At 44.0% G+C, this 18,870-nt stretch overlaps 1 protein-coding gene across 1 annotated transcript; it reads left to right on the top strand.

Moving 5' to 3' along the window:
* The first annotated feature begins 521 nt into the window (after positions 1–521).
* Positions 522–18,724, top strand: C12H3orf49 (chromosome 12 C3orf49 homolog). The gene is made up of 5 exons (XM_032917734.1): positions 522–646; positions 3,458–3,780; positions 14,024–14,148; positions 18,005–18,115; positions 18,502–18,724. Exons 1-5 carry the CDS (start codon positions 522–524, stop codon positions 18,700–18,702), a joined length of 885 nt encoding a protein of 294 aa, XP_032773625.1. The 3' UTR covers positions 18,703–18,724.
* The last annotated feature ends 146 nt before the right edge of the window (positions 18,725–18,870 follow it).

Genomic DNA, 18,870 nt, shown 5'->3' on the forward strand with positions numbered 1-18,870 from the left:
TCGTGCTTTAAAAGACTTCAACAGAACTCAAGATGTAATGAAGTAGCCCTTTCAGCGACTATCGAGACAGCCAACCAACAGCTGGCTTCTTCGGTCGTGTACCACGGGAGAGCATTCGCCTTCCTGAGGGGTGGACAGAAAAGTTCAGACCATAGAGCATCGTCCTCCCTATAGAACTCACACACGGATACCTAAATGTGATTATCAGTTATACTGTGACTTTTTCATTCCGAATGTGCCCTCTCTGTGTAGTATTTCACACAGTACCAAGGAATTTCCCATGCTTCTGTCACATGCATCATTGGAAGACTGTGAAGTAAAAAACGGCCAGTCCCACACATGATCGTGCTAACATCTGGAAGAGAATGAGGGAGGAGGTTTCAAATGTTTGCTCTGTGTTTTGCTCCAAACAGCCCAAAATTAGACCGTGATCTCAGTCACGGGATGATTTTGCTTAGAAGTTCTTCTCGCTGAAGAGCTAAAGAAATCCAAAGCAGTTGGCATAGCTGAAACTGACAGCGATGGAGCGCCCTCAGTTTTGTCGGCCAGAACTCCTAAAGCTTGCCTATCGGAAGATTGGCCAGTACCAGAGAATTCAGCAACCCAAAAGGAAAAGTGGCTCATTCAAAGGGAAGGGGATAGAGAGGTAGGTAACCTTTCCCATTAGTACCTTTGGGGGTGGGGTAATTAAACAAGATCCATTTGGAAAAGGCAGTGTCTCCTTTTAAACATTATAATTTAAAAATATAGACTGTAGGTATTCCAGGGAGGAGGGAGTGCTACATCAGATGGGATGTGATGTTGAAGTCATGTTTCGCAGTATTACAGCCTCAATTTTAATAGGCAGAAGGCTTTAACTTTCCATCTAAGCTTGAGTTTTAATGTGTCATTAATGTCAGTATTAAGAAGATACTTTTTTCAATATCAGTATTTTAGTCTTCTCACCTTCCACACCAAAGAACACCCAATTTTGAAAATGCATTAGTGCTTCCCATTCCCGGCTACGGCAACATTGGCAGCTGAAATATGTCCTAATCCCATTTCACCTCTGAACCCTCTTCAATGGAGCATCAAAATAACCCTAGACCTGGTATTTCTCGCCAAAGGCAAAACTGTAAAGACATTAGTAATGTGAGCTTACCGCATGTATTTTGAAATTTCAGTTTGACAGTCTGGTTTCCAGTGTATCTGGGCATCGATTGTAGTAGACTCATAAGCCACAGCCCGGAGAAATGCAAAGGAGGTGTTCATCCGAGATGCTAGAATGTCACAGATCAATCCGCTAAACTTCACGGTGTCAGTTGAAGTATTGCAGGGACGTTCACTGCCTCCAAGAAAGCAGGGTTTACGGAGGAAGCAATGCAGGCAAATAAGCTGTACTGACAAACGGAAACAAACAAGAGACGACTTTAAAAGGTCCCTCTGTCACAGGTGTCACAGGAGTCCCTTTCCCGGGCTCTGGGACAATTGACATTCTCTAGCGTGTTATACAAATCTGTGGAGGGAGAGGATAGAAGACACGCATGGGTGTTTGCTTGTTGTTTCTGAGTCTGGTTCTCTCGGTACCAGCTCAGGCTGGCTTTGCCCTCCAGTGTTAGTCTCCTGAAGGCTGAGATTACAGATTGTGCCACCACTGCCTGCTTGTAGCGAAACATTCTTTCTTTAACCTGAGCGGTTACACGAAAGGCATTCGGGATCCATGAACATTCTGAAATGTATTTCTACGGTGTGCCAGAGTGGCCATGCACTTACTTCTGGCAGTATAAGTTATTAAAACGTTGAGCTTACTAAGGGTCTCAGAGGGTCCACAGAAGGTGGATACTGACTGACAAGTGGGTTATCTTTGGGCAAGTAAGGAAGTGGAGCATCTGCTTAAGGGCACTTTATCGCCACCTACAGGAAACGCTTTGCAACAGCCATGCAAAACCATTAGGACTCCGAGTGACTAGTGACCCCAGAAGGTGCTAGTGAACATTTCCTCCTAAGTGGGAGGAGTGTCGCCCACGAGGTTGCCTTCCTTTCACCTCTAGAATGTGTGTCTTTATTCGATCCTCAGGTTAATAATGTCTGTCACATATTGAAGGCTTTATTAGGATACAAACATAAAAACTATTTCTTTTTTTCTTTTTCTTCTCAGATTTCTGGTAAGAGTATACCCATTGTCAAAGGAAAAAAACTAAATCTTGAGATAGATAGATAGATAGATAGATAGATAGATAGATAGATAGATAGATAGATAGATAGATAGATAGATGGATGGATGGATGGATGGATGGGTGGGTGGGTGGGTGGGTGGGTGGGTGGGTGGATGGGTGGATGGATGATGGATGGATAGATAGATAGATAGATAGATAGATAGATAGATAGATAGATAGATAGATAGATAGATAGATAGATAGATAGATAGATAGATAGCATGCCCAAGGTTGTATGGGGTTCGGAGTGAGACTGATACCATCAGACTCCAGTGATCAAATGCCCAAGAGTCCCTCTTCCCAGGATGAATGTCTCTGAAGGTGATGGAGCAGTGTTTTGCTGGAAGATAATTATATTGGTACCTGAGATTCGTTAAGTAGTATATGAAGTACATATTAATGGTCATTAATTTAATTCAATCCAAATTAGAAAACGTGTAACATAGAAACGTAATGCTCCATGCAGTGTAGCAACATGCTGGGATTTTGCAAAGTAATCCTATCACGCTAGAGCTGGGGTTTCACGCTTAGAAAATGAAGATTTATGTTCACACAAAATCTTATGCCCTGTTGTTTATAGTTTTGTTCATAAGAGCCCCCAAAATGGAAGCAATTCAAACATGTCCTTCGATGAGTAGATGGGTAAATACAGAGTGATACATCCATATCGTGGTTTATCACTTAGCCATGAGAAGAAAGAAGACATTGGCTCCACTGGGGCTTACGGGTACAACGCTTGTCTAGTATTCCAAGGCCTGGATTCCATCCCCAGCAATAAAAACAGAACAGAACAAAACAGAAACAAACCAGTGCTAGAAGCTCGAAATGCTATACACTGCATGTGTCCATTTAGATGATATTCTTGAAGGAATAATAAGCAGACAGCTGTGCAACCTGTGAGTAGGGTGTACATGTGGGGTTGTGGGGTGTGCTGGTGTGAGCACATGTGTGTGCTCGCACAGAAGCCAGAGGAGAGCATCGGTTGTCTTTCTTTCTGGCTCTCTGCCTTATTCCCCTAAGACAGGGTCCCTTGCACCCTGGAACTTGCTGTTTTCCCACGAAGCTGGCTGCTCAACCAGCCCTGATAACCTTCCTGTGTCCATGTCCCCATCAACTATCTCATGTATGTTCTAGGGATCTGGACTTAGGTCCCCATGGCTACCATGTAAGCGCCGTACTGACTGAGTCATGTCTCCAGACAATTTGTATTGCATCCTTAATGCATTTTGTTTGTTTGTTTGTTTGTTTGTTTGTTTGTTTAGATGGCAAAGAGCTGTGTCTAGCCACTTAGCCAAGCAGAACGTGTTGGTCCCCAAAGAGGAATCACTGAATGAAAGTGATGTGGTGTTTCATGAAGGCAGAAGCAACCGAAAGAGAAATCTGGTGAAGAAGATGAAGAGCGCTGTTGGGAAGATGCTGTCTTGCAAATGTGGAAGCCAGTCAGCCAATGTTGGCAGGGAGAGCTTTGTGGAGCGGAAGGAAGCAGTCCCTCCCAACACCCAGGGCCTGCTGCCTAGACTTGTGAAGGACCTTCCATCTCCCAGGTTATTTACCAAGCCGAGGATGAGGAAGCTCTCACAGACTGGTAACCAATGGCAATTTAGTATTAAGTGGTCAAGAGAAATGGTAAAATGAGGATAGACTGCGGTTGGGATGTTGAATGCCCCCAAAGACCCATGTGTTGCCTTGTCCCTTTGGGTGTTATTATTAGGAAGTAATGGAACGTTTAGGAGCGGGGGTGGGGCTGATGGAATTTCTAGAAATCACTGGAAGCATGTTCTGGCTTGGCAATATGGATCAACCCCTCAGTCCCCATTAACCCTCCTCCTCAACTTCCTGATCATAAAGCGAGCTTTGCTCTACCACGTACTACCCACCTTTGCTACTTGTCACACCTAGCAGAGGCCAGGCACTGGACCTGTTGAATCATGGGCTGGAAAATCTAAGACCCTAACCAAAAGAACTGTTTTGTTTCCCTTTGTAAGTGAATTACGTTGGGCATTTGGTTAGGGTGACAAAAGCTAACTTCTCCTCTAGCATGGCAACTCCAAGGAGCTTGTTTAAAAGGCAGAATCTCTGGCTCCACTTAGACCTGCTGGGGAGGAATCTGTTCTACTGGGCTTCCTCTCAGTTGGCTCATATATATACACAATTTGATATATGTATATACTGTGTATACCGTTAGAGAAAAATAGATTATATTGTCTTTAAAGTTCCTCTCAGTCCAGTTAATAAGTTGTCAACTCCCTCTTAACTCCCTTTTGTTTGCTCTTTCCAGTCAGGGATTCTCTGTGGAGCCCTGGCTGTCCCAGAACTCACTCTGTAGACTAGGTTGTTCTCAAACTCACAGAAATCCACCTGCCTCTGCCTCGTGAGTACTGGGATTAAAGGTGTGTGCCACCACCTCTCAACTTCTAAGCTCAGTTTTAATTTAAATGGGATGAGTGCGTGCACACAGGTGCACACAGAGAGAGAGAGAGAGAGAGAGAGAGAGAGAGAGAGAGAGAGAGAGAATGAGAGAGAGAGAGAGAGAATGAGAGAGAGAGAGAATGAGAGAGAGAGAGAGAGAGAGAGAGAGAGAGAGAGAGAGAGAGAGAATATCAAGCTACAGCAGGCTTTTGGGTATTCTTAACAGTTCATTTCAGCAGCAGAGGATAGACAGAGAATTGCAGGAATGAAATTTAAAACTGTCAAGACATAAAGGAGACTCGGTTTTTGTTTATGAAATTTTTAATTGTATGTGTATGGGTGTTTTGCCTTGTCTGCATGTGTGCCTGTGCTCCACATGCTTGCTTGGTGCTCTGAAGAAGCCGGAAGAGGGCATCAGATCCCCTGGCATTTTACTTGCAGATAGTCATGAGCCCCACATGCATGCCAGGAATTGACTCCATGTCCTCTGAAAGACACCCAGCGCTCTTTTACCACCAAGATCTCTCACCAGCCCATCGTCTACATAATTTTTAAAACCTATTTAATTGTGTTTATTCTTTGACAGCTTCATGAATGCATATAATGGCTTTGGGTGATTTTTTTTTTTACCCCTGCTATCCTCTTTCATGGTCATCCCTCTGCTGCTGAAACCCCTTCTCCACTTCCACAAGCTCCTCTCCTACTTACGTGTGTGTGTGTGTGTGTGTGTGTGTGTGTGAGAGAGAGAGAGAGAGAGAGAGAGAGAGAGAGAGAGAGAGAGAGAGAGAGAGAGGAAGTAGAGGTTTACTTGAACAGCTTATTTAGTGACTATGCCTTTGAAGAAAATGACTCTCCCTCTTTCCGTCAACCATTACCTACCAGTAAACCCTGGAGGCTGGGGTGTTGTGAGCCTCTCCCCAACCTGTAATGTAATGTTGGTGAGCTCAGTCTTGAGCAAACAACTACATACTTTTGAATATCCTAATACACTGTGGGAGGGCCAACCTCCAACCTTAACTTTAGGTCTTTTGCGATGTGGTAAAGCTACTGTTTGGGGTTCCATGAGTTAATACAATAACATCAATGTTTTCATTTTCTTCCACAATATTTTTTGGTTTTCGTTTTATAGACCAGGCTGGCCTTGAACTTACAGAGATCTGCTTGCCTCTGCCTCCTAAGTGCTGTGATTAAAGGTGTGTACCCCCAATGCCTAGCTGTAGTTTCTTTTAAAAAAGAAAATGAAATTTAACTTCCAAAGCAATTTTACAGTTTATAGAAACACTGAGCAGAAAAATACAAATTTTGAATCTTCCTTGCCCCTCTAAATTTCCCTTACTGGCCTTGGTGTGTGTGATATATTTCCCTTATTGATATGCCAATGTTGATTCATTTTGTTGTTTTGTTTTGTTTTTAAGACAAGAGGAGGTCTTGCTAGCCTGGAACTCAATATGCAGATCAGGCTGACCTTGAACTCAGGTCTTGACCAAAGATCTAGCTTATTGATGTCTTTTAAATCAACACAGCTTATATTGGGATCCATTCTTTTTGTTTGTCTATCTGTTTGTTTTTGAAACAGGATCTAGCTGAGTGAGATCTAGAGCTCACACAGATCTGCCTGCTTCTGCCTTCAAAGTGCTCAAATTAACGGCACGGGCCATGTCACCCAGTAGGACCCATTCTTTATGCTGTACAGTCCAGTGGCATTTGACAAAGTTATAGCTGTTCTGTTGCTATCCCTGAAAACCAATATCATTATCTAAAATTTTTCTGTAGCTTTGAAAATGTGCTTTTGAGCACAGTAACAGGACACACTGCAGTACATGCACCGCAGACTCAGAGTTACTCCTCTGCACCCAAGAGAAAATACCTGATTGCTTCCAGCAACCTCTCTTTCCAGCAGTCTTCTCAAAATACCACTAATGCAGATACCCTGCATCTAGTAATTATCCGACATGGACTAACCTATATATTTCCCCGACAAATAAAGAAACAGCCGGCATGATGGGAAGCTTCCAGTCCTAGCACAAAGGAGGTAGAGGCAGGAGGATCGAAAGTTCACCAGGACAGCCTGCACTGGACCATATGAGAGCTTGTGTCATTTTTTAAAAATGAGTAACAAAGAGCAAAGAAATAGTCTTTTACCCTGCTGGGAGAGTCCACCAGGACAAAGAACCACATCCCTAAGCTAGTGATCTACCACTGGGCTGCATCTCCAGTGATTAATCTGTTAATCCATGCACTGTTTTTTATCTTGGTTGGAACGCTCAATCTTTCAAGTAAGATTTCTCCAGAATGTAAGAATGTAGCCCAAACATTACTACCCTGTGTTTTCTGCAACCCAAAGACAATTGCTTTTCTCTATTGAACTCCACAACACTAAAGTCTACTTAGTCAAAAAAAAAAAAAAAAAACAACAGCAAGAACCCGCTAACAGCCTGAGAAGTGCCTCTCACAGAATTAGGCACCAAGTAAGCAATAGAGCAGTCATGGTCCCTGCTCTCATGTAGTTATAGCATGGAAGGACTTTTAAACAACATGCAGATAATTATACAAGGCAAAAAAACATGAGCCTATCATGCTATGAAAACACATGATGAGGATTTTAGAGGAATTCAGAAAGGGCATCCTGAAGAAGGGATCTGAAAGGTAGATAAGAGTTAGGGAAGGACAGGGTGGAGAGAGCAGATTCCCAGGACAAAGGATGAACACATTCAAATCACAGAAGGGGCCTGGACCAGGCATAAGATATGGCAGAAACTCAGGGAAGGCGGAGCAGGGAGCTAAGGAGGGGCTGTTTGAATACCTGGTAAGCATGTGCTAGGCAACATTGAGAACTTTATCATTTAAGAGTGATAAGAAGCCAACCTATATCTTCAAGCTGGGTTTTATGAGATCTACTTGCATTTTTAAAGGCCACAGGGTGGAAATTAGGATTAGAGTACGAGTGGATACAGGGAGAAAACTGAACAAGCGTGACATTAATCACGGTAAGGCAGACATTAGTTTGCATTTTCCAGGGCATTGGTGATAGGTCAAAAAGCAATAGTCAGAGGTAGAAGTGACAACATTTTAGGCGGAGATGGTGCTGTAAGATATAATGCAGTGAAGGCATACCTGGAAGGCCCATCTGGGGGCAACAGGTCTGGTTTGAAGGGGGTTTATTGGGGGAAGGGAGAGGAATGAGGACCTGGGAAAGGGTAGAGGCAAACATGTAGACAGGCAGGCAAATGGGAGCAGAACCATGAGGGTAGAGAAGGGGGAGTATAGAGGACATACAATGTACACACACACGCTCGCGCACACACACACACACACACACACACACACACACACACACACATGCACACATGGGGAGTGGGGAGCTGGGGCGATAGGCACTCCTTTTCTACACAGCTCACAAAGTAAGCCATTGCTAAGTCCCTGGGAGGAGCCTAGTGGAACTGCCTGTAAGCTAACATTCCTCCCTTTTTGTTTAACTAAAAATGAGGAACTTGTAAGCGGTACCTGACAGTGGGGCAGGAGTGAGAACATGGTGTTTAGACTATTTCCTGCTGACTTTGATCTGGGTCATCACCTAAGAAAACTGAGGTGCTGGCCAAGGGATAGCTGGCTGTATCATTGTTGCCCAGGATCTGTGAGGATATCTGCAACTAGGGAAGTGCCGGTCCAGTTGAAGCATCTGTGAGGCTAGACCAAAGCATGTGTGGGTAACCACTCTGGAGCGTCCTGAATGCAGAGCTCGAGAAAACACCTGGACGTCGTAGGACAGTGGGAAAGTATATATATCGGGGGCAGAAGATAAAGTTAACTAGGTAAAGGAGAAAGTTTTTTCAAGTATGCATTTGAAGCCCATGCTGTTGGTAGTTGTGGGGAAGGGATTCCCAAAACCAGGGAGAAGGAGAGGAATCCCACCCTCTGGAATAGGCAATAGGTGTGAAAGTAGGCTGTTGATTGATGGGAGTACTCATCTGGAGTCTACTTGACCCAAGGAGATCCAACTTGAGTCTCTGAAGCATACAAGGATGTTTTGAAGTTTACAAAAAGACGTATTAGTATTACCATTATTTGGAATCTGGACTGAAATCTACACTTTAGAAAGCGGCAATAGACTCACATCTTTGTGACACAGGAGAAGCTGTGACACAGTGGTTATGTAAAAACATGAACATTCCATAAGGACAAAAGCTTTCCCTGGAGCACAGGGGCCGAAGCTCCCTCCGACTTGATTTTCAGTGTGACTAGAGACCACCGTGAGAGAGGGGCTCCTCCTTTCACTTAAAGATGAATAAGGAAAATTAAAACTCTTCAGTTTGTGATTGTGATAAATAGATCATGTGGTGGAAGGCTTTACCAGAGGTAGACTAATAATTCATCAGAACTCCATCGATCAATGTTAGAATTCGTAAGTTTCAAAGTCCTATTACAATAGTAGCATATCGGGGGAAGAAACCTGAAGAGTTTTTCACTCTTTTTTGTAGCAGTGAATTAGTTAACCTGCTTTGGCTCCTGGCAGGTCACTCACAGGAGGCACCCACCTAAGAGCACTCTGGATTTGTAAATAAAAGACACGCGCACACCAGCTAACTTTGTTAGGCTTTGACTAGCTCAATGTCTGGGCATCTTTAAACCTCCCCGCAGCCAGCACACTCTCCCCTCTGGCATTCCTGACTTAACACCTCTTAAATCTATATTTTATCTTGTTGCCCTGGCTCCTTCTGGGAGGCCTCCTTATCTTTGCTGTCCACGAAGCTTCTGGGCAGCCTTTCTGGGTGCTGCTTTCCCTCTCGTACCTATATTTTAGCTGTTACTCCCTCCTGTTCTGTTTCTTCCTGGTGTGGTCCATCCCACTCCCTTCTGACTGAGATCCTTACTTTCCTCCCTGTGTTTCTTCTCCTGGGAACCTAGAAGTCCCACCTGCCTCTCTCTTTCTCTCTCTCCCTCTCTCTCTCTCCCTCTCTCTCTCTCTCTCTGTCTCTCTCTCTCCCTCTCTCCCTCTTTCTCTAACTATTGGCTGTTGGCTCTTTATTGATAAATCAAAAACTAACTGGGGACAGGGACCGTCAACATCTGGACATACAGATTCCCAATTTGGGGGTTCCGAATTAAGACAAAGCATTAGAACCAATTCCCAACTCCTTTCATATATCTTAAGTCATGTTATCATCACTTAAGCTTTTACTTTCATTTACCAACCTTAAAACACCTTGTTAGACCCCCCAAATACTTTCTTAGGTTCTCATGAGTTAAGTTTTTATATCCTCAGATCTTACCTAAACTTTACAATTTTTTCCTATCCAATTATTTACCATGAGTGAGACACGGGTGGCTGATCACTGGGAGCAGTCACTGTAAATGAAGAAGAGTAAACGGTTACATCTGAAACCTGTTTATCTTTTCACATGAAGCCTGTGAACAAGGCACACCTGTTTGCCTTTTAAAACAAGGGACCTAGTAGTTTCAATTAGCTAATAAATGGACTAAAGAGCTAACATGGTGGTGGATTACCTTGGGATAAGGAGCTAGTTGCTTCTTGTTCTCTAGAGGTCAAGTTATAGTTAGCTTAGTCCTCAATATGATCAGAGACCCGAGTAGGATAAATTATAATCTAAATGGCCTATGTATCAATTAAAATGACAGAGATTAGTCCGCAGTCCACTACCTAGATAGTTGTCCCAGGCCCCTGTGGTTTCCATGGCATCATGGGTGGAGGCAATCTTTGGCCATCAGGCCCAGAAGATGAGAGGATTTTTCTGTGGAGGAGATCAACCTCACCTTGTCTTAAGCAACCTGTGGCAAACCTCTGGAGTCCTGTTTGTCCACAGTTGAGGCCAGGTCCTAGCAGCAGGCAAGGCATTGGGACATTCTTGCCCAGTGATTAGCTTGTCACGGACCGGGGGGAGTCCTTTGTTGTTGTGCCCACATCTTCTCTAAGACAAGGGGGTGGGGGGAGTGAGGGGTCACTGCTAGGATTTGGGAGTCTCTGTTTGTCATAATAGTTTAAAATGCCAAATGAACTACCATAGTTAGTAGATCCTCTGACAGGTTTGAGGGCTAATACCTACCAAGCATATCTGAGTTGAACAATCTTCATTTTTAGTTATCTGCTTTAAAGGGTACCTTGCAAACATCAAACTAGAGGCTAAAATAAAGCTTAGTATTGTAATTAACTGCATCAGTCCTTAGCATGATTTCAAATATATTTCTGACACATTAAAGTAGCTTTCATGAGACTAGGACTTTAGGTTTTATCCCTGTTAGGTTTAGAGCTTAAAAAAAAAAAATCACAGTTTTTTTTAACTATCCAGATCAAACTCTTAATTCATAAACATGGTTCACAAAGAGACCGGGAACCTTTCTGACCTTTATATGGCATATCATCATAGAACAAGAAAGTATCCTTGGTGACATGTTTCTTTGTCCAGCTCATGTCACCTCTTGAATCCATATGTCTTTCCAGGCCTGTGGTCACCCTTAATCAAAATGGTGATGATGCTGTGTTTCTACCTTCCATACTTAAGACGGCAAAGATCCATGCGTTGCTTATATCCCATAATGGAATCAAATTCCCAGACAAATGATCGGTAAACACCTCTGAAGTAGTTAGCTTAATGGCTCAGCTCAGTGCAGCCATTGGCCTGAGCAAGTGTGTGTGCACCGCAGTCCCTGGCTTAGACCTGTTGCACACATAGAGGCAAGATACTTACAGAACGTACAGAGGGAGACCAGGCAGATAGAAACAGGGCTCAGGTCAAGGAAACACAGAAGAAAGGAGGGTTTTTTGTTTTTGTGATATGCGTGTGTGCTCTCCAATTGTTTAGGCAGTGTATTGAGGCCAGATTCAATAAATCCGGGGTCTAGGAGACAGTTTTGATGGATGAGGTATGGATGAGTCCCAACCCTGGGTACCCAGAATCCCAAGGAACCCTGGGGGGGGGGATGGAACAGAGAAGGCACAAGATATAGTGCTAAATCATCATTACTCAGACAGGGGCTGGTGCTAGGAGCATGAGCATGAATGGATCACAAGCATAAATGGGTCACCTGGTATCAGGATTTTGAGATAAGCCAAGAGAGTTAAAAAAAAAAAAAAAAAGTACTGGAAAATGAAGCCTTATCCAGGGACGTGGTCAGACTCACAGAGGCATTTAAATCTGCCAAGGTCGAGCCTCTGCTTAGCCCAGGTTCTGATAGAAGGAAGCAGTGAAAACAAATTGTGGGCGGCCTAGGTTCTGCTGAGATGGTTTCTCTCTCTCTCTCTCTCTCTCTCTCTCTCTCTCTCTCTCTCTCTCTCTCTCTCTCTCTGATCTAGAAAGCTTTTTCTTGCTATTCTAAAAACTCTCTAGATAGCTCATGGGGGTTCTGACCAAAACCAGAAAAGCTGCTATAAAGTTTTTGGATCTTCTGACCAAGTCAGAAATCCTGTTAGGAAAATTCTAAAAGTAATTTTTTTTTGTTTTGTTTTTTGATTAAAACCAGAGAGCCAGAAAAAATTCTAAAGGAGCAGTGTTCACTTTTCAGATAACCTTAGTGGGATAACTGCTAGGAAGCATTCTATTCTATTTTATTTTATTTTATTTTATTTTATTTTTTGGAGCCGAGGACCAAACCCAGGGCCTTAGTGTTTGTTAGACAATTCAGTTATTCCAGGCTCTCTCTTGACCATCCCACAAATCAGCATTCCATGACCTTATTCCTTGACTCTTGGGAAAAGGACAGCAAGTACATTGTTTGTTTTTGTTTTTTTAATGTTGCAAAAGAACTCAAGAGATCAGCCTGCCTTTCTAAATTTAGCTGGGTGGGACCTTGTTCTGAGATTACCATTCCCACCACACCTGGACCTAAATTTGCTCTGTCCCAGGTTGACCCTGAACTGCATTTGTTTCTGCCTGTCTTTGTATCTTTCTAACAATCTGGTTCATAGCTGCTTCTGTTCCTTCAAATCTGTGAAGCTCCTTATACAATTCATATTGCAGCCTTCTATTTTTGCATAGTTGAGAAATTATCTATTCTCTAACTCGTGTTTTTAGAGTTCTTTTCCACAGCCTTAGAAGGGCTGTCCTGAAGGTCCCAGCATTTACCATTCTGCTGAGACATCCGCCATACCTTTGCCTTCCTGACTCATGCTGTCTGATTATCACTCAGTCATCAACATTGACAGGGAGGGCATTCCTCGGAGGAACATACAAATATGTCCATTATTACAGACACAGCCTTACATCCAGAGCAGCATTAACCCTCATGGAGGTCAAGGCTTGCTGGCCCTGTCTCAGAGGCGGGAAACGTGTCATTCTGTACCTATGGTATCACTTTATTATCTGGTTAACTAAGGTTTTTAGTATTTGGATTCTTTATTTAATGCATCTGCAGAGGATTTGATGCTCTTTCTGTCCTCTACGGGTCCCTGCACTTATGAATACGTATCCATCATAGCTCCCACCCCATGCATAATTAAATCTTTTAGAAAAGGAGGTTGTGTGTGTGTGTGTGTGTGTGTGTGTGTGTGTGTGTGTGTGTGTGTCTTTTTTCAGAAAACACAGGAGAGTTGGTTCTCTAACCACTGTGTGTGTGTGTGTGTGTGTGTGTGTGTGTGTGTGTGTGTGTGTGTGTGTGTGCGTGGGGAGGTCAGAGGACAGTTTATGAACTTGGTTCTCTCCACCACGTGGGGGCCTGAGATTGAATTTAGACCTGATGTCAAGTGACTTTACCCACTGAGCCATCTCACTTGCCCTATAGTAGCATTTTGATTTGCCTTTATAATGTCTACTGAGTTGGGATTTGATTTATACAAGAAAATACTTAAGAATGCTCCTACTTGGAGATGGAGAACTGGCTCAGTGGTTGAGAGCCCTTGCTGCTTTGCTAAGGACCCAGTAACAGTTCTTAGTGCCGTCTGTAACTCCAGTTCCAGGTAATCTGATGCCACCTTCAGGCCTCAGCAAGCCTTATACACTTGGTGCACTCATAACGTGAATAAATCTTTAAAGAAATGTTTAAGAAAGGCTCCTAGATATAGGACATCCATACTTATGGTGTGTGAGTGGCTGAGTCTTGGTAGCATTTCTGGAGAACAAATGTAAAGCCTGCTTCATGACACTGACTTAACCCTCATGAATCTGAAGGTTCCTTTGTCCTAATCCCTCATGGCCAAAGTGAAAGCCAGGCAGGACAAAGTTACATGTCCAAAGAGGTAATCACTATGACAAGGCTATGGCCACTACAAAAGACAACTATGTGCAGAAGAAATCCTAACACCAGAAAAGCAATTCTGCTTTTTTATTTTTAATCCCAAGGAAGAAAAGTTTCCAAGGAAATATAGCTGCAAATAATACCATCTGTCCAGAATTATTTTGCTAAGGAAGACTATGTTTGCAATTGTGACCTTGACATAGTCTCTCCCCCTCTTCTTCCTCCTCTTTAAGCAACTATACAGCTTGATGTTGTAGAAGCAGAGACAGAAGAGGTGACTGGAGGAAATGGGCTTCTCCGAGCCAAGAGAACCACCAAGAGATTATCTGTGACGTCACTTCCTTCAGGGCTGCAGAAGGTAAGGGGCTGGCATCAACCTGCTTTGAAAGGTCTACATAGATTGGTTTCTCTGGGTGTCTTCGGGTTTCCACTGCTCTGAAGAGACACCATGACCAAAGCAACTTATAAAGGGCAACATTTAATTGGGGCTGGCTTGCAGTTTTAGAGGTTCAGTCCATTATTATGGCAGGAAGCATGGCAGTGTCCAGGCAGATATGGTGCTAGAGAATCAACTGAGAATTCTACATCTCGATCCAAAGGCAGCCGGGATCTTCTCTGCCCTGGGCAGAGCCTGTACATCGGAGCTCAAAGCTATCCCCACGGTGACATACTTCCCCCAACAAGGCCACACCCATTCCAAGAAGGCCACACCTAAGAATGTCACTCTCTGTGACCAAGCATTCAAACACAGGAGTCTATAGGGGCAAAAGCTCTTTAAACCACCAACTGGGTCTTGCCAAAACCATGTTCTAACTTCACTCATGCACAGTAATCCCACTGCACCTGTTGCTTGTGCTTCCACCAAGAATTTAAGGTACAGTAAGGGTCTTTTCCAGATCAGATCTTTCTACTTCTGAACTCAACTTATTCAGCTCCTCCAGTCTGGCCTACACTAGTTGAGAGCTTTGTGAAGACTCAACAAATTGTTCAAAAGCTGAGGTCACACACTAGGAATGTGGCTGATCCAGATGCTGTGTGCATGGCGGTGTTGCCCAACCACCCAACAGCCGCTTCTGCAAAGGCATCATGGGTTTATCTGATAAAGTTGCTATTAGTCACATATGCCATTTGAGAGCAAAATGTAGCCAGAGTAAGGTTTTCAAGTGTAAACTTTGTAGATGATACTTCAGGGTCAAAATATTGGCTGAGGGGCTGCAACGATGGCTTGGTTGTTGGGAACACTGGGCTGTCCTGGAGGTCCTGAGTCCAATCCTCAGCACCCACACGGCAGCTCATCACTGTCTGTGGCCCTAGTTCAGGGGATCTGACACCTTCACACAGACACAAATGCAGGCACACCACCAATACACATAAGATAAAAAGAAATTTTAAAAAATGAAATGAGCCTGAGTCTAAGCCAAAGATATCTTTATTTTGTTTCATTTTTCGAGATAGGGTTCTCTGAGTTCCTGACTGGCCTGGAGTTCATTATGTAGATCAGTCTGGGCTCAAACTCAGTTTTCTGCCTGCCTCTGCCTCCCGGGTGCCGCCGCACCCAGGCTAATTTATTGTTGTTAGATGTTTATTTGTGTGTTGGGGAGATGTACACCATCTGAGAACAGTTTTCCATAGCTGTTTCTCTCCTTTCGCCATGTGGGTCTTGGGTCTAACTCAGGTGCTCAGGCTTTGGGGTACCTGTCCCTACAGATCTGTCTGGCTGACTCTTACCTCTGGTGTGTATGAGTGCTCAGGTTAAGGCTTAGGGTTTGTTTTGTTAATGTTATTATTTCTAGACACGGCCTCACTATACAGTTCTGGCTGGTTCTGAACTCACTACGTAGGTCAGGCTGGTCTCGAACTCACAGTGCAAGTGTATGCCACCACGCCCCACTTGGTTTTGTGTGGTGTGGGCAACAGGATCTTATTTCGTTGCTGTGGCTGGTTTCAATTTCTCAGAATCCAACAATCTCCCTGTCTCAGCTTCCTGAGCAGCAGAGACTGCGGGCATCCCTCTTCCTAGTTATTTTAAAAACAGAACCCTGAACTACTATTATAATAACCGCTTATGTGATGCTGGCTCTCAATGCCAGGGTGTTCTAATTGCTTAAAACATTCAACTCGGAAAATGGCTGCGGTTCTCTAAGGCAGGCAGTCACATGGCTTCATTTTAGGGACGACTCTGGGACCTTATTAATTGGTGACAATGAATGGGAGTCAAGTTTTCAATAAAGGCTGAGTGCTCCCATTCATAATCTCTCCCATTTTTTTCTTTAACGTGGTTTTGGGAATTGAACTCATGCCTCACACATAACAAGCACATACTCTACTAATGAGCCAAACTCCTCCCCCTACCCAGCTCCATTGTTAAATACTGTGTGTTAAGTGTACCGGGTGAGAGCCACCTGTGACTATATGAATTGAAATTTGATGGAATTAAATACGTAGTTTCTCAGATGGGGGGATGGTGGCACACACATTTAATCTCATCACTCAGAGGAGGCAGAGGCTGGCAGATTTCTGAGTTGGGAGGCCAGCCTGGTCTACAGAGTGACTTCTAGGTCAGCTAGGGCTTCACAGAGGATGGCCTTTTTGGGCATCAATGGGAGGAGAGACCCTTGGTCTTATGAAGGTTTGATGCCCCAGTGTAGGGGAATGCCAGGGTGGGGAGGTGGGAGTAGGTGGGAGTGGGGGAGCACCCTCATAGAAGCAGGGTAAGGGGGTTTCAGGAGGAAAAACTGAGAAGGGATAACATTTGAAATGTAAAGAAAATATCCAATTTTAAAAAGCCCAAAAAGTCTAGTTTCTGTTATAGTAGCCATTGAAGTACCCAATAAGCACATGTAGCTAGTGTCTTTTTGTACTGTATATCACAGATTAGCATTTCTACCCTCGTAGAGAAGAAGGTTCCATCACATACTCTTGGCTGTCACTGTCAATATACAATAGTAGTTTTGTATTTTGCTCTTGGGTTATCAGGTGCCTTTATGTTCTGAGCTATTTCTGGGTTTGGGGACTACAGAAGTCTTCTCACTATATAAATGGCAGTGACCAGAAGATGAAAAAAAATTGGCCATAATTAAGGATTTCTGTGTACCGAAAGACATCAGAGGGTAGCAACTGGCTATAGAGGGTTTTATCCCAGTTCTCACAAATGCTCTCAAAATTATCAATTACTTGCCCAGATTTTAAAACTAGGACATTTCAAACAAAAATGTTTCTTTTGAAACTTTCTTTGGAAAACAGGAAGCTTTTGAAACAGAAAACTTGTAGGGTTGAAGAGAGATGCCCGCCAGAGAAGGCCTGTTCTGTCTGGGCTACCCATCCTCACTCATCCTGGTTTATAAAACCTGACTCAGCACCGAACTTTGCAATAATTACAGTGGGAAAGCACAGGAACACTTAGTAACCATCAATTACGGTAGATGTTTTGGTATCTTACTTAGCATGATGTGGTGGTGCATACCTCTACTCTTGGCACTCAGGAGACAAAGGCGCGCGCGTGCGTGCGTGTGCGTGTGCGTGTGCGTGTGCGTGTGCGTGTGCGTGTGCGTGTGTGTAGAGTTTGGGGCCAGGCTTGCTTGGGCCTATATAGCAAGGTCTAGAGTCAAAAGAAAATGACAATGACACAAACGGGATCCTTAGATGGGCCAGGGAAAGTTCGGTGTGGATCAACTAGCAGGCACTCAGTGATGGCTGAGCCTAAACCTGACCCTGGGAACCACTCTGCACAGCTGATCAAGCACAGGGGGAATGGAGAGGGAAGCCAGCCGGGCTCAGCACGCAGGACTGAGTTCTCACAGCGATGCTATTAGGACAGGTACTTGTAATCAGTAAGCCAAGGACAAGGGAAGAATGCCAGACATGGCCAAGAAGCTAGGCAAGGCTTCTTTATGGGTTGCCATGGAAATAAGAAAACCCAGAGACACAAGAGCAAGGGAAGAACTGCACCCAGCATACTCTGTTTTCTGTGGTAATGGTCCCTAACACTGTCTATCCTTTTGGAGCCAAATAATCTCATTTCTCTGCACCCTATAGAACTCTTTAAACAGAGCTCTGGGCACAAAGGAAATGCAGGGGTGCAGAGAATATGAATACGAATTTCAACTGTTACTTGGCAAACAACGACTTAGAGAATGTCAGGGGGGGCCTATGGGTTGCTGGTGCTGAACTGACACTTATATATCTTAATGGCATGCTTTGCATTTTAACAATAGGCACCATACTCATCAAAAAAGAGACCACACTTCCCAGCACTAAAGAAGAAGCAGAGCATGCAAGCCATCCTCCGGAAATCAGAGCTGACTGTAGGCGAGCTGCAAATGCAGGTAGTGGGCAAAACCTTGCCTTTTCTGTCTCAGAAGCACCAGACACCAGGCTTAACTACACATCTTGCCCTGCAAGACATCAGAGAGGGGCCTAATTAACAATTATCATTAGAAAATACTGTCAGTGGGGGGCTTTGAGAGAGGGTAAGGGACTGCTAAGGAGACCTAGGATGACAAGAGTGCATAATAAATATTAAAGGATTCCATTAAAAAGAGGCTCACACAGGCTTGAGCAGAAATGAGGCCGTCTTAACCCCTGTGTGGTAAATCTGTTTTCAAGCTCTGTTTGCTATGAGCTGAAATGGAACACTCCATTGGCACTCTGAGGAAAAACAAGCAAGTCTTTGCTTTTAGCAGCTTCATTTCTTTATATCTGTCTATCACAGGTGGACGACCTCATAGAAACAGTGACTGACAAATCCATGAAGCTTTTGGAACAAAGACACGCTGAGCTTAAGCAGTGTGAGTCTCTAGGGGCTGAGATCCTTCAGTCTTCCAAGCAGTTCCAAAGGCTTTCCAAGAGAACCACGAGGAAGTATAAGCTGCGAAGCGCATGCTTTCCCTGCACCTGCTGCTGCTGCTGCTGAGTTCCTAGTACACAGCCCAGCCACAAAGAGGACCCTGCCTCAGACACACAGGGTGGACCAGCAGCAGCCAGAGTCATCTGAATCTAACCCCATGCTACAGCAGGTGCAGTCCCTCACACGTAAGCACGTAAACACATGCACTCTACACGCATGCCCCAAAGTAGGTAT

The sequence above is a fragment of the Rattus rattus genome, chromosome 12 (genome assembly GCF_011064425.1).
Source record: "Rattus rattus isolate New Zealand chromosome 12, Rrattus_CSIRO_v1, whole genome shotgun sequence".
Classification (NCBI taxonomy): domain Eukaryota; kingdom Metazoa; phylum Chordata; class Mammalia; order Rodentia; family Muridae; genus Rattus; species Rattus rattus.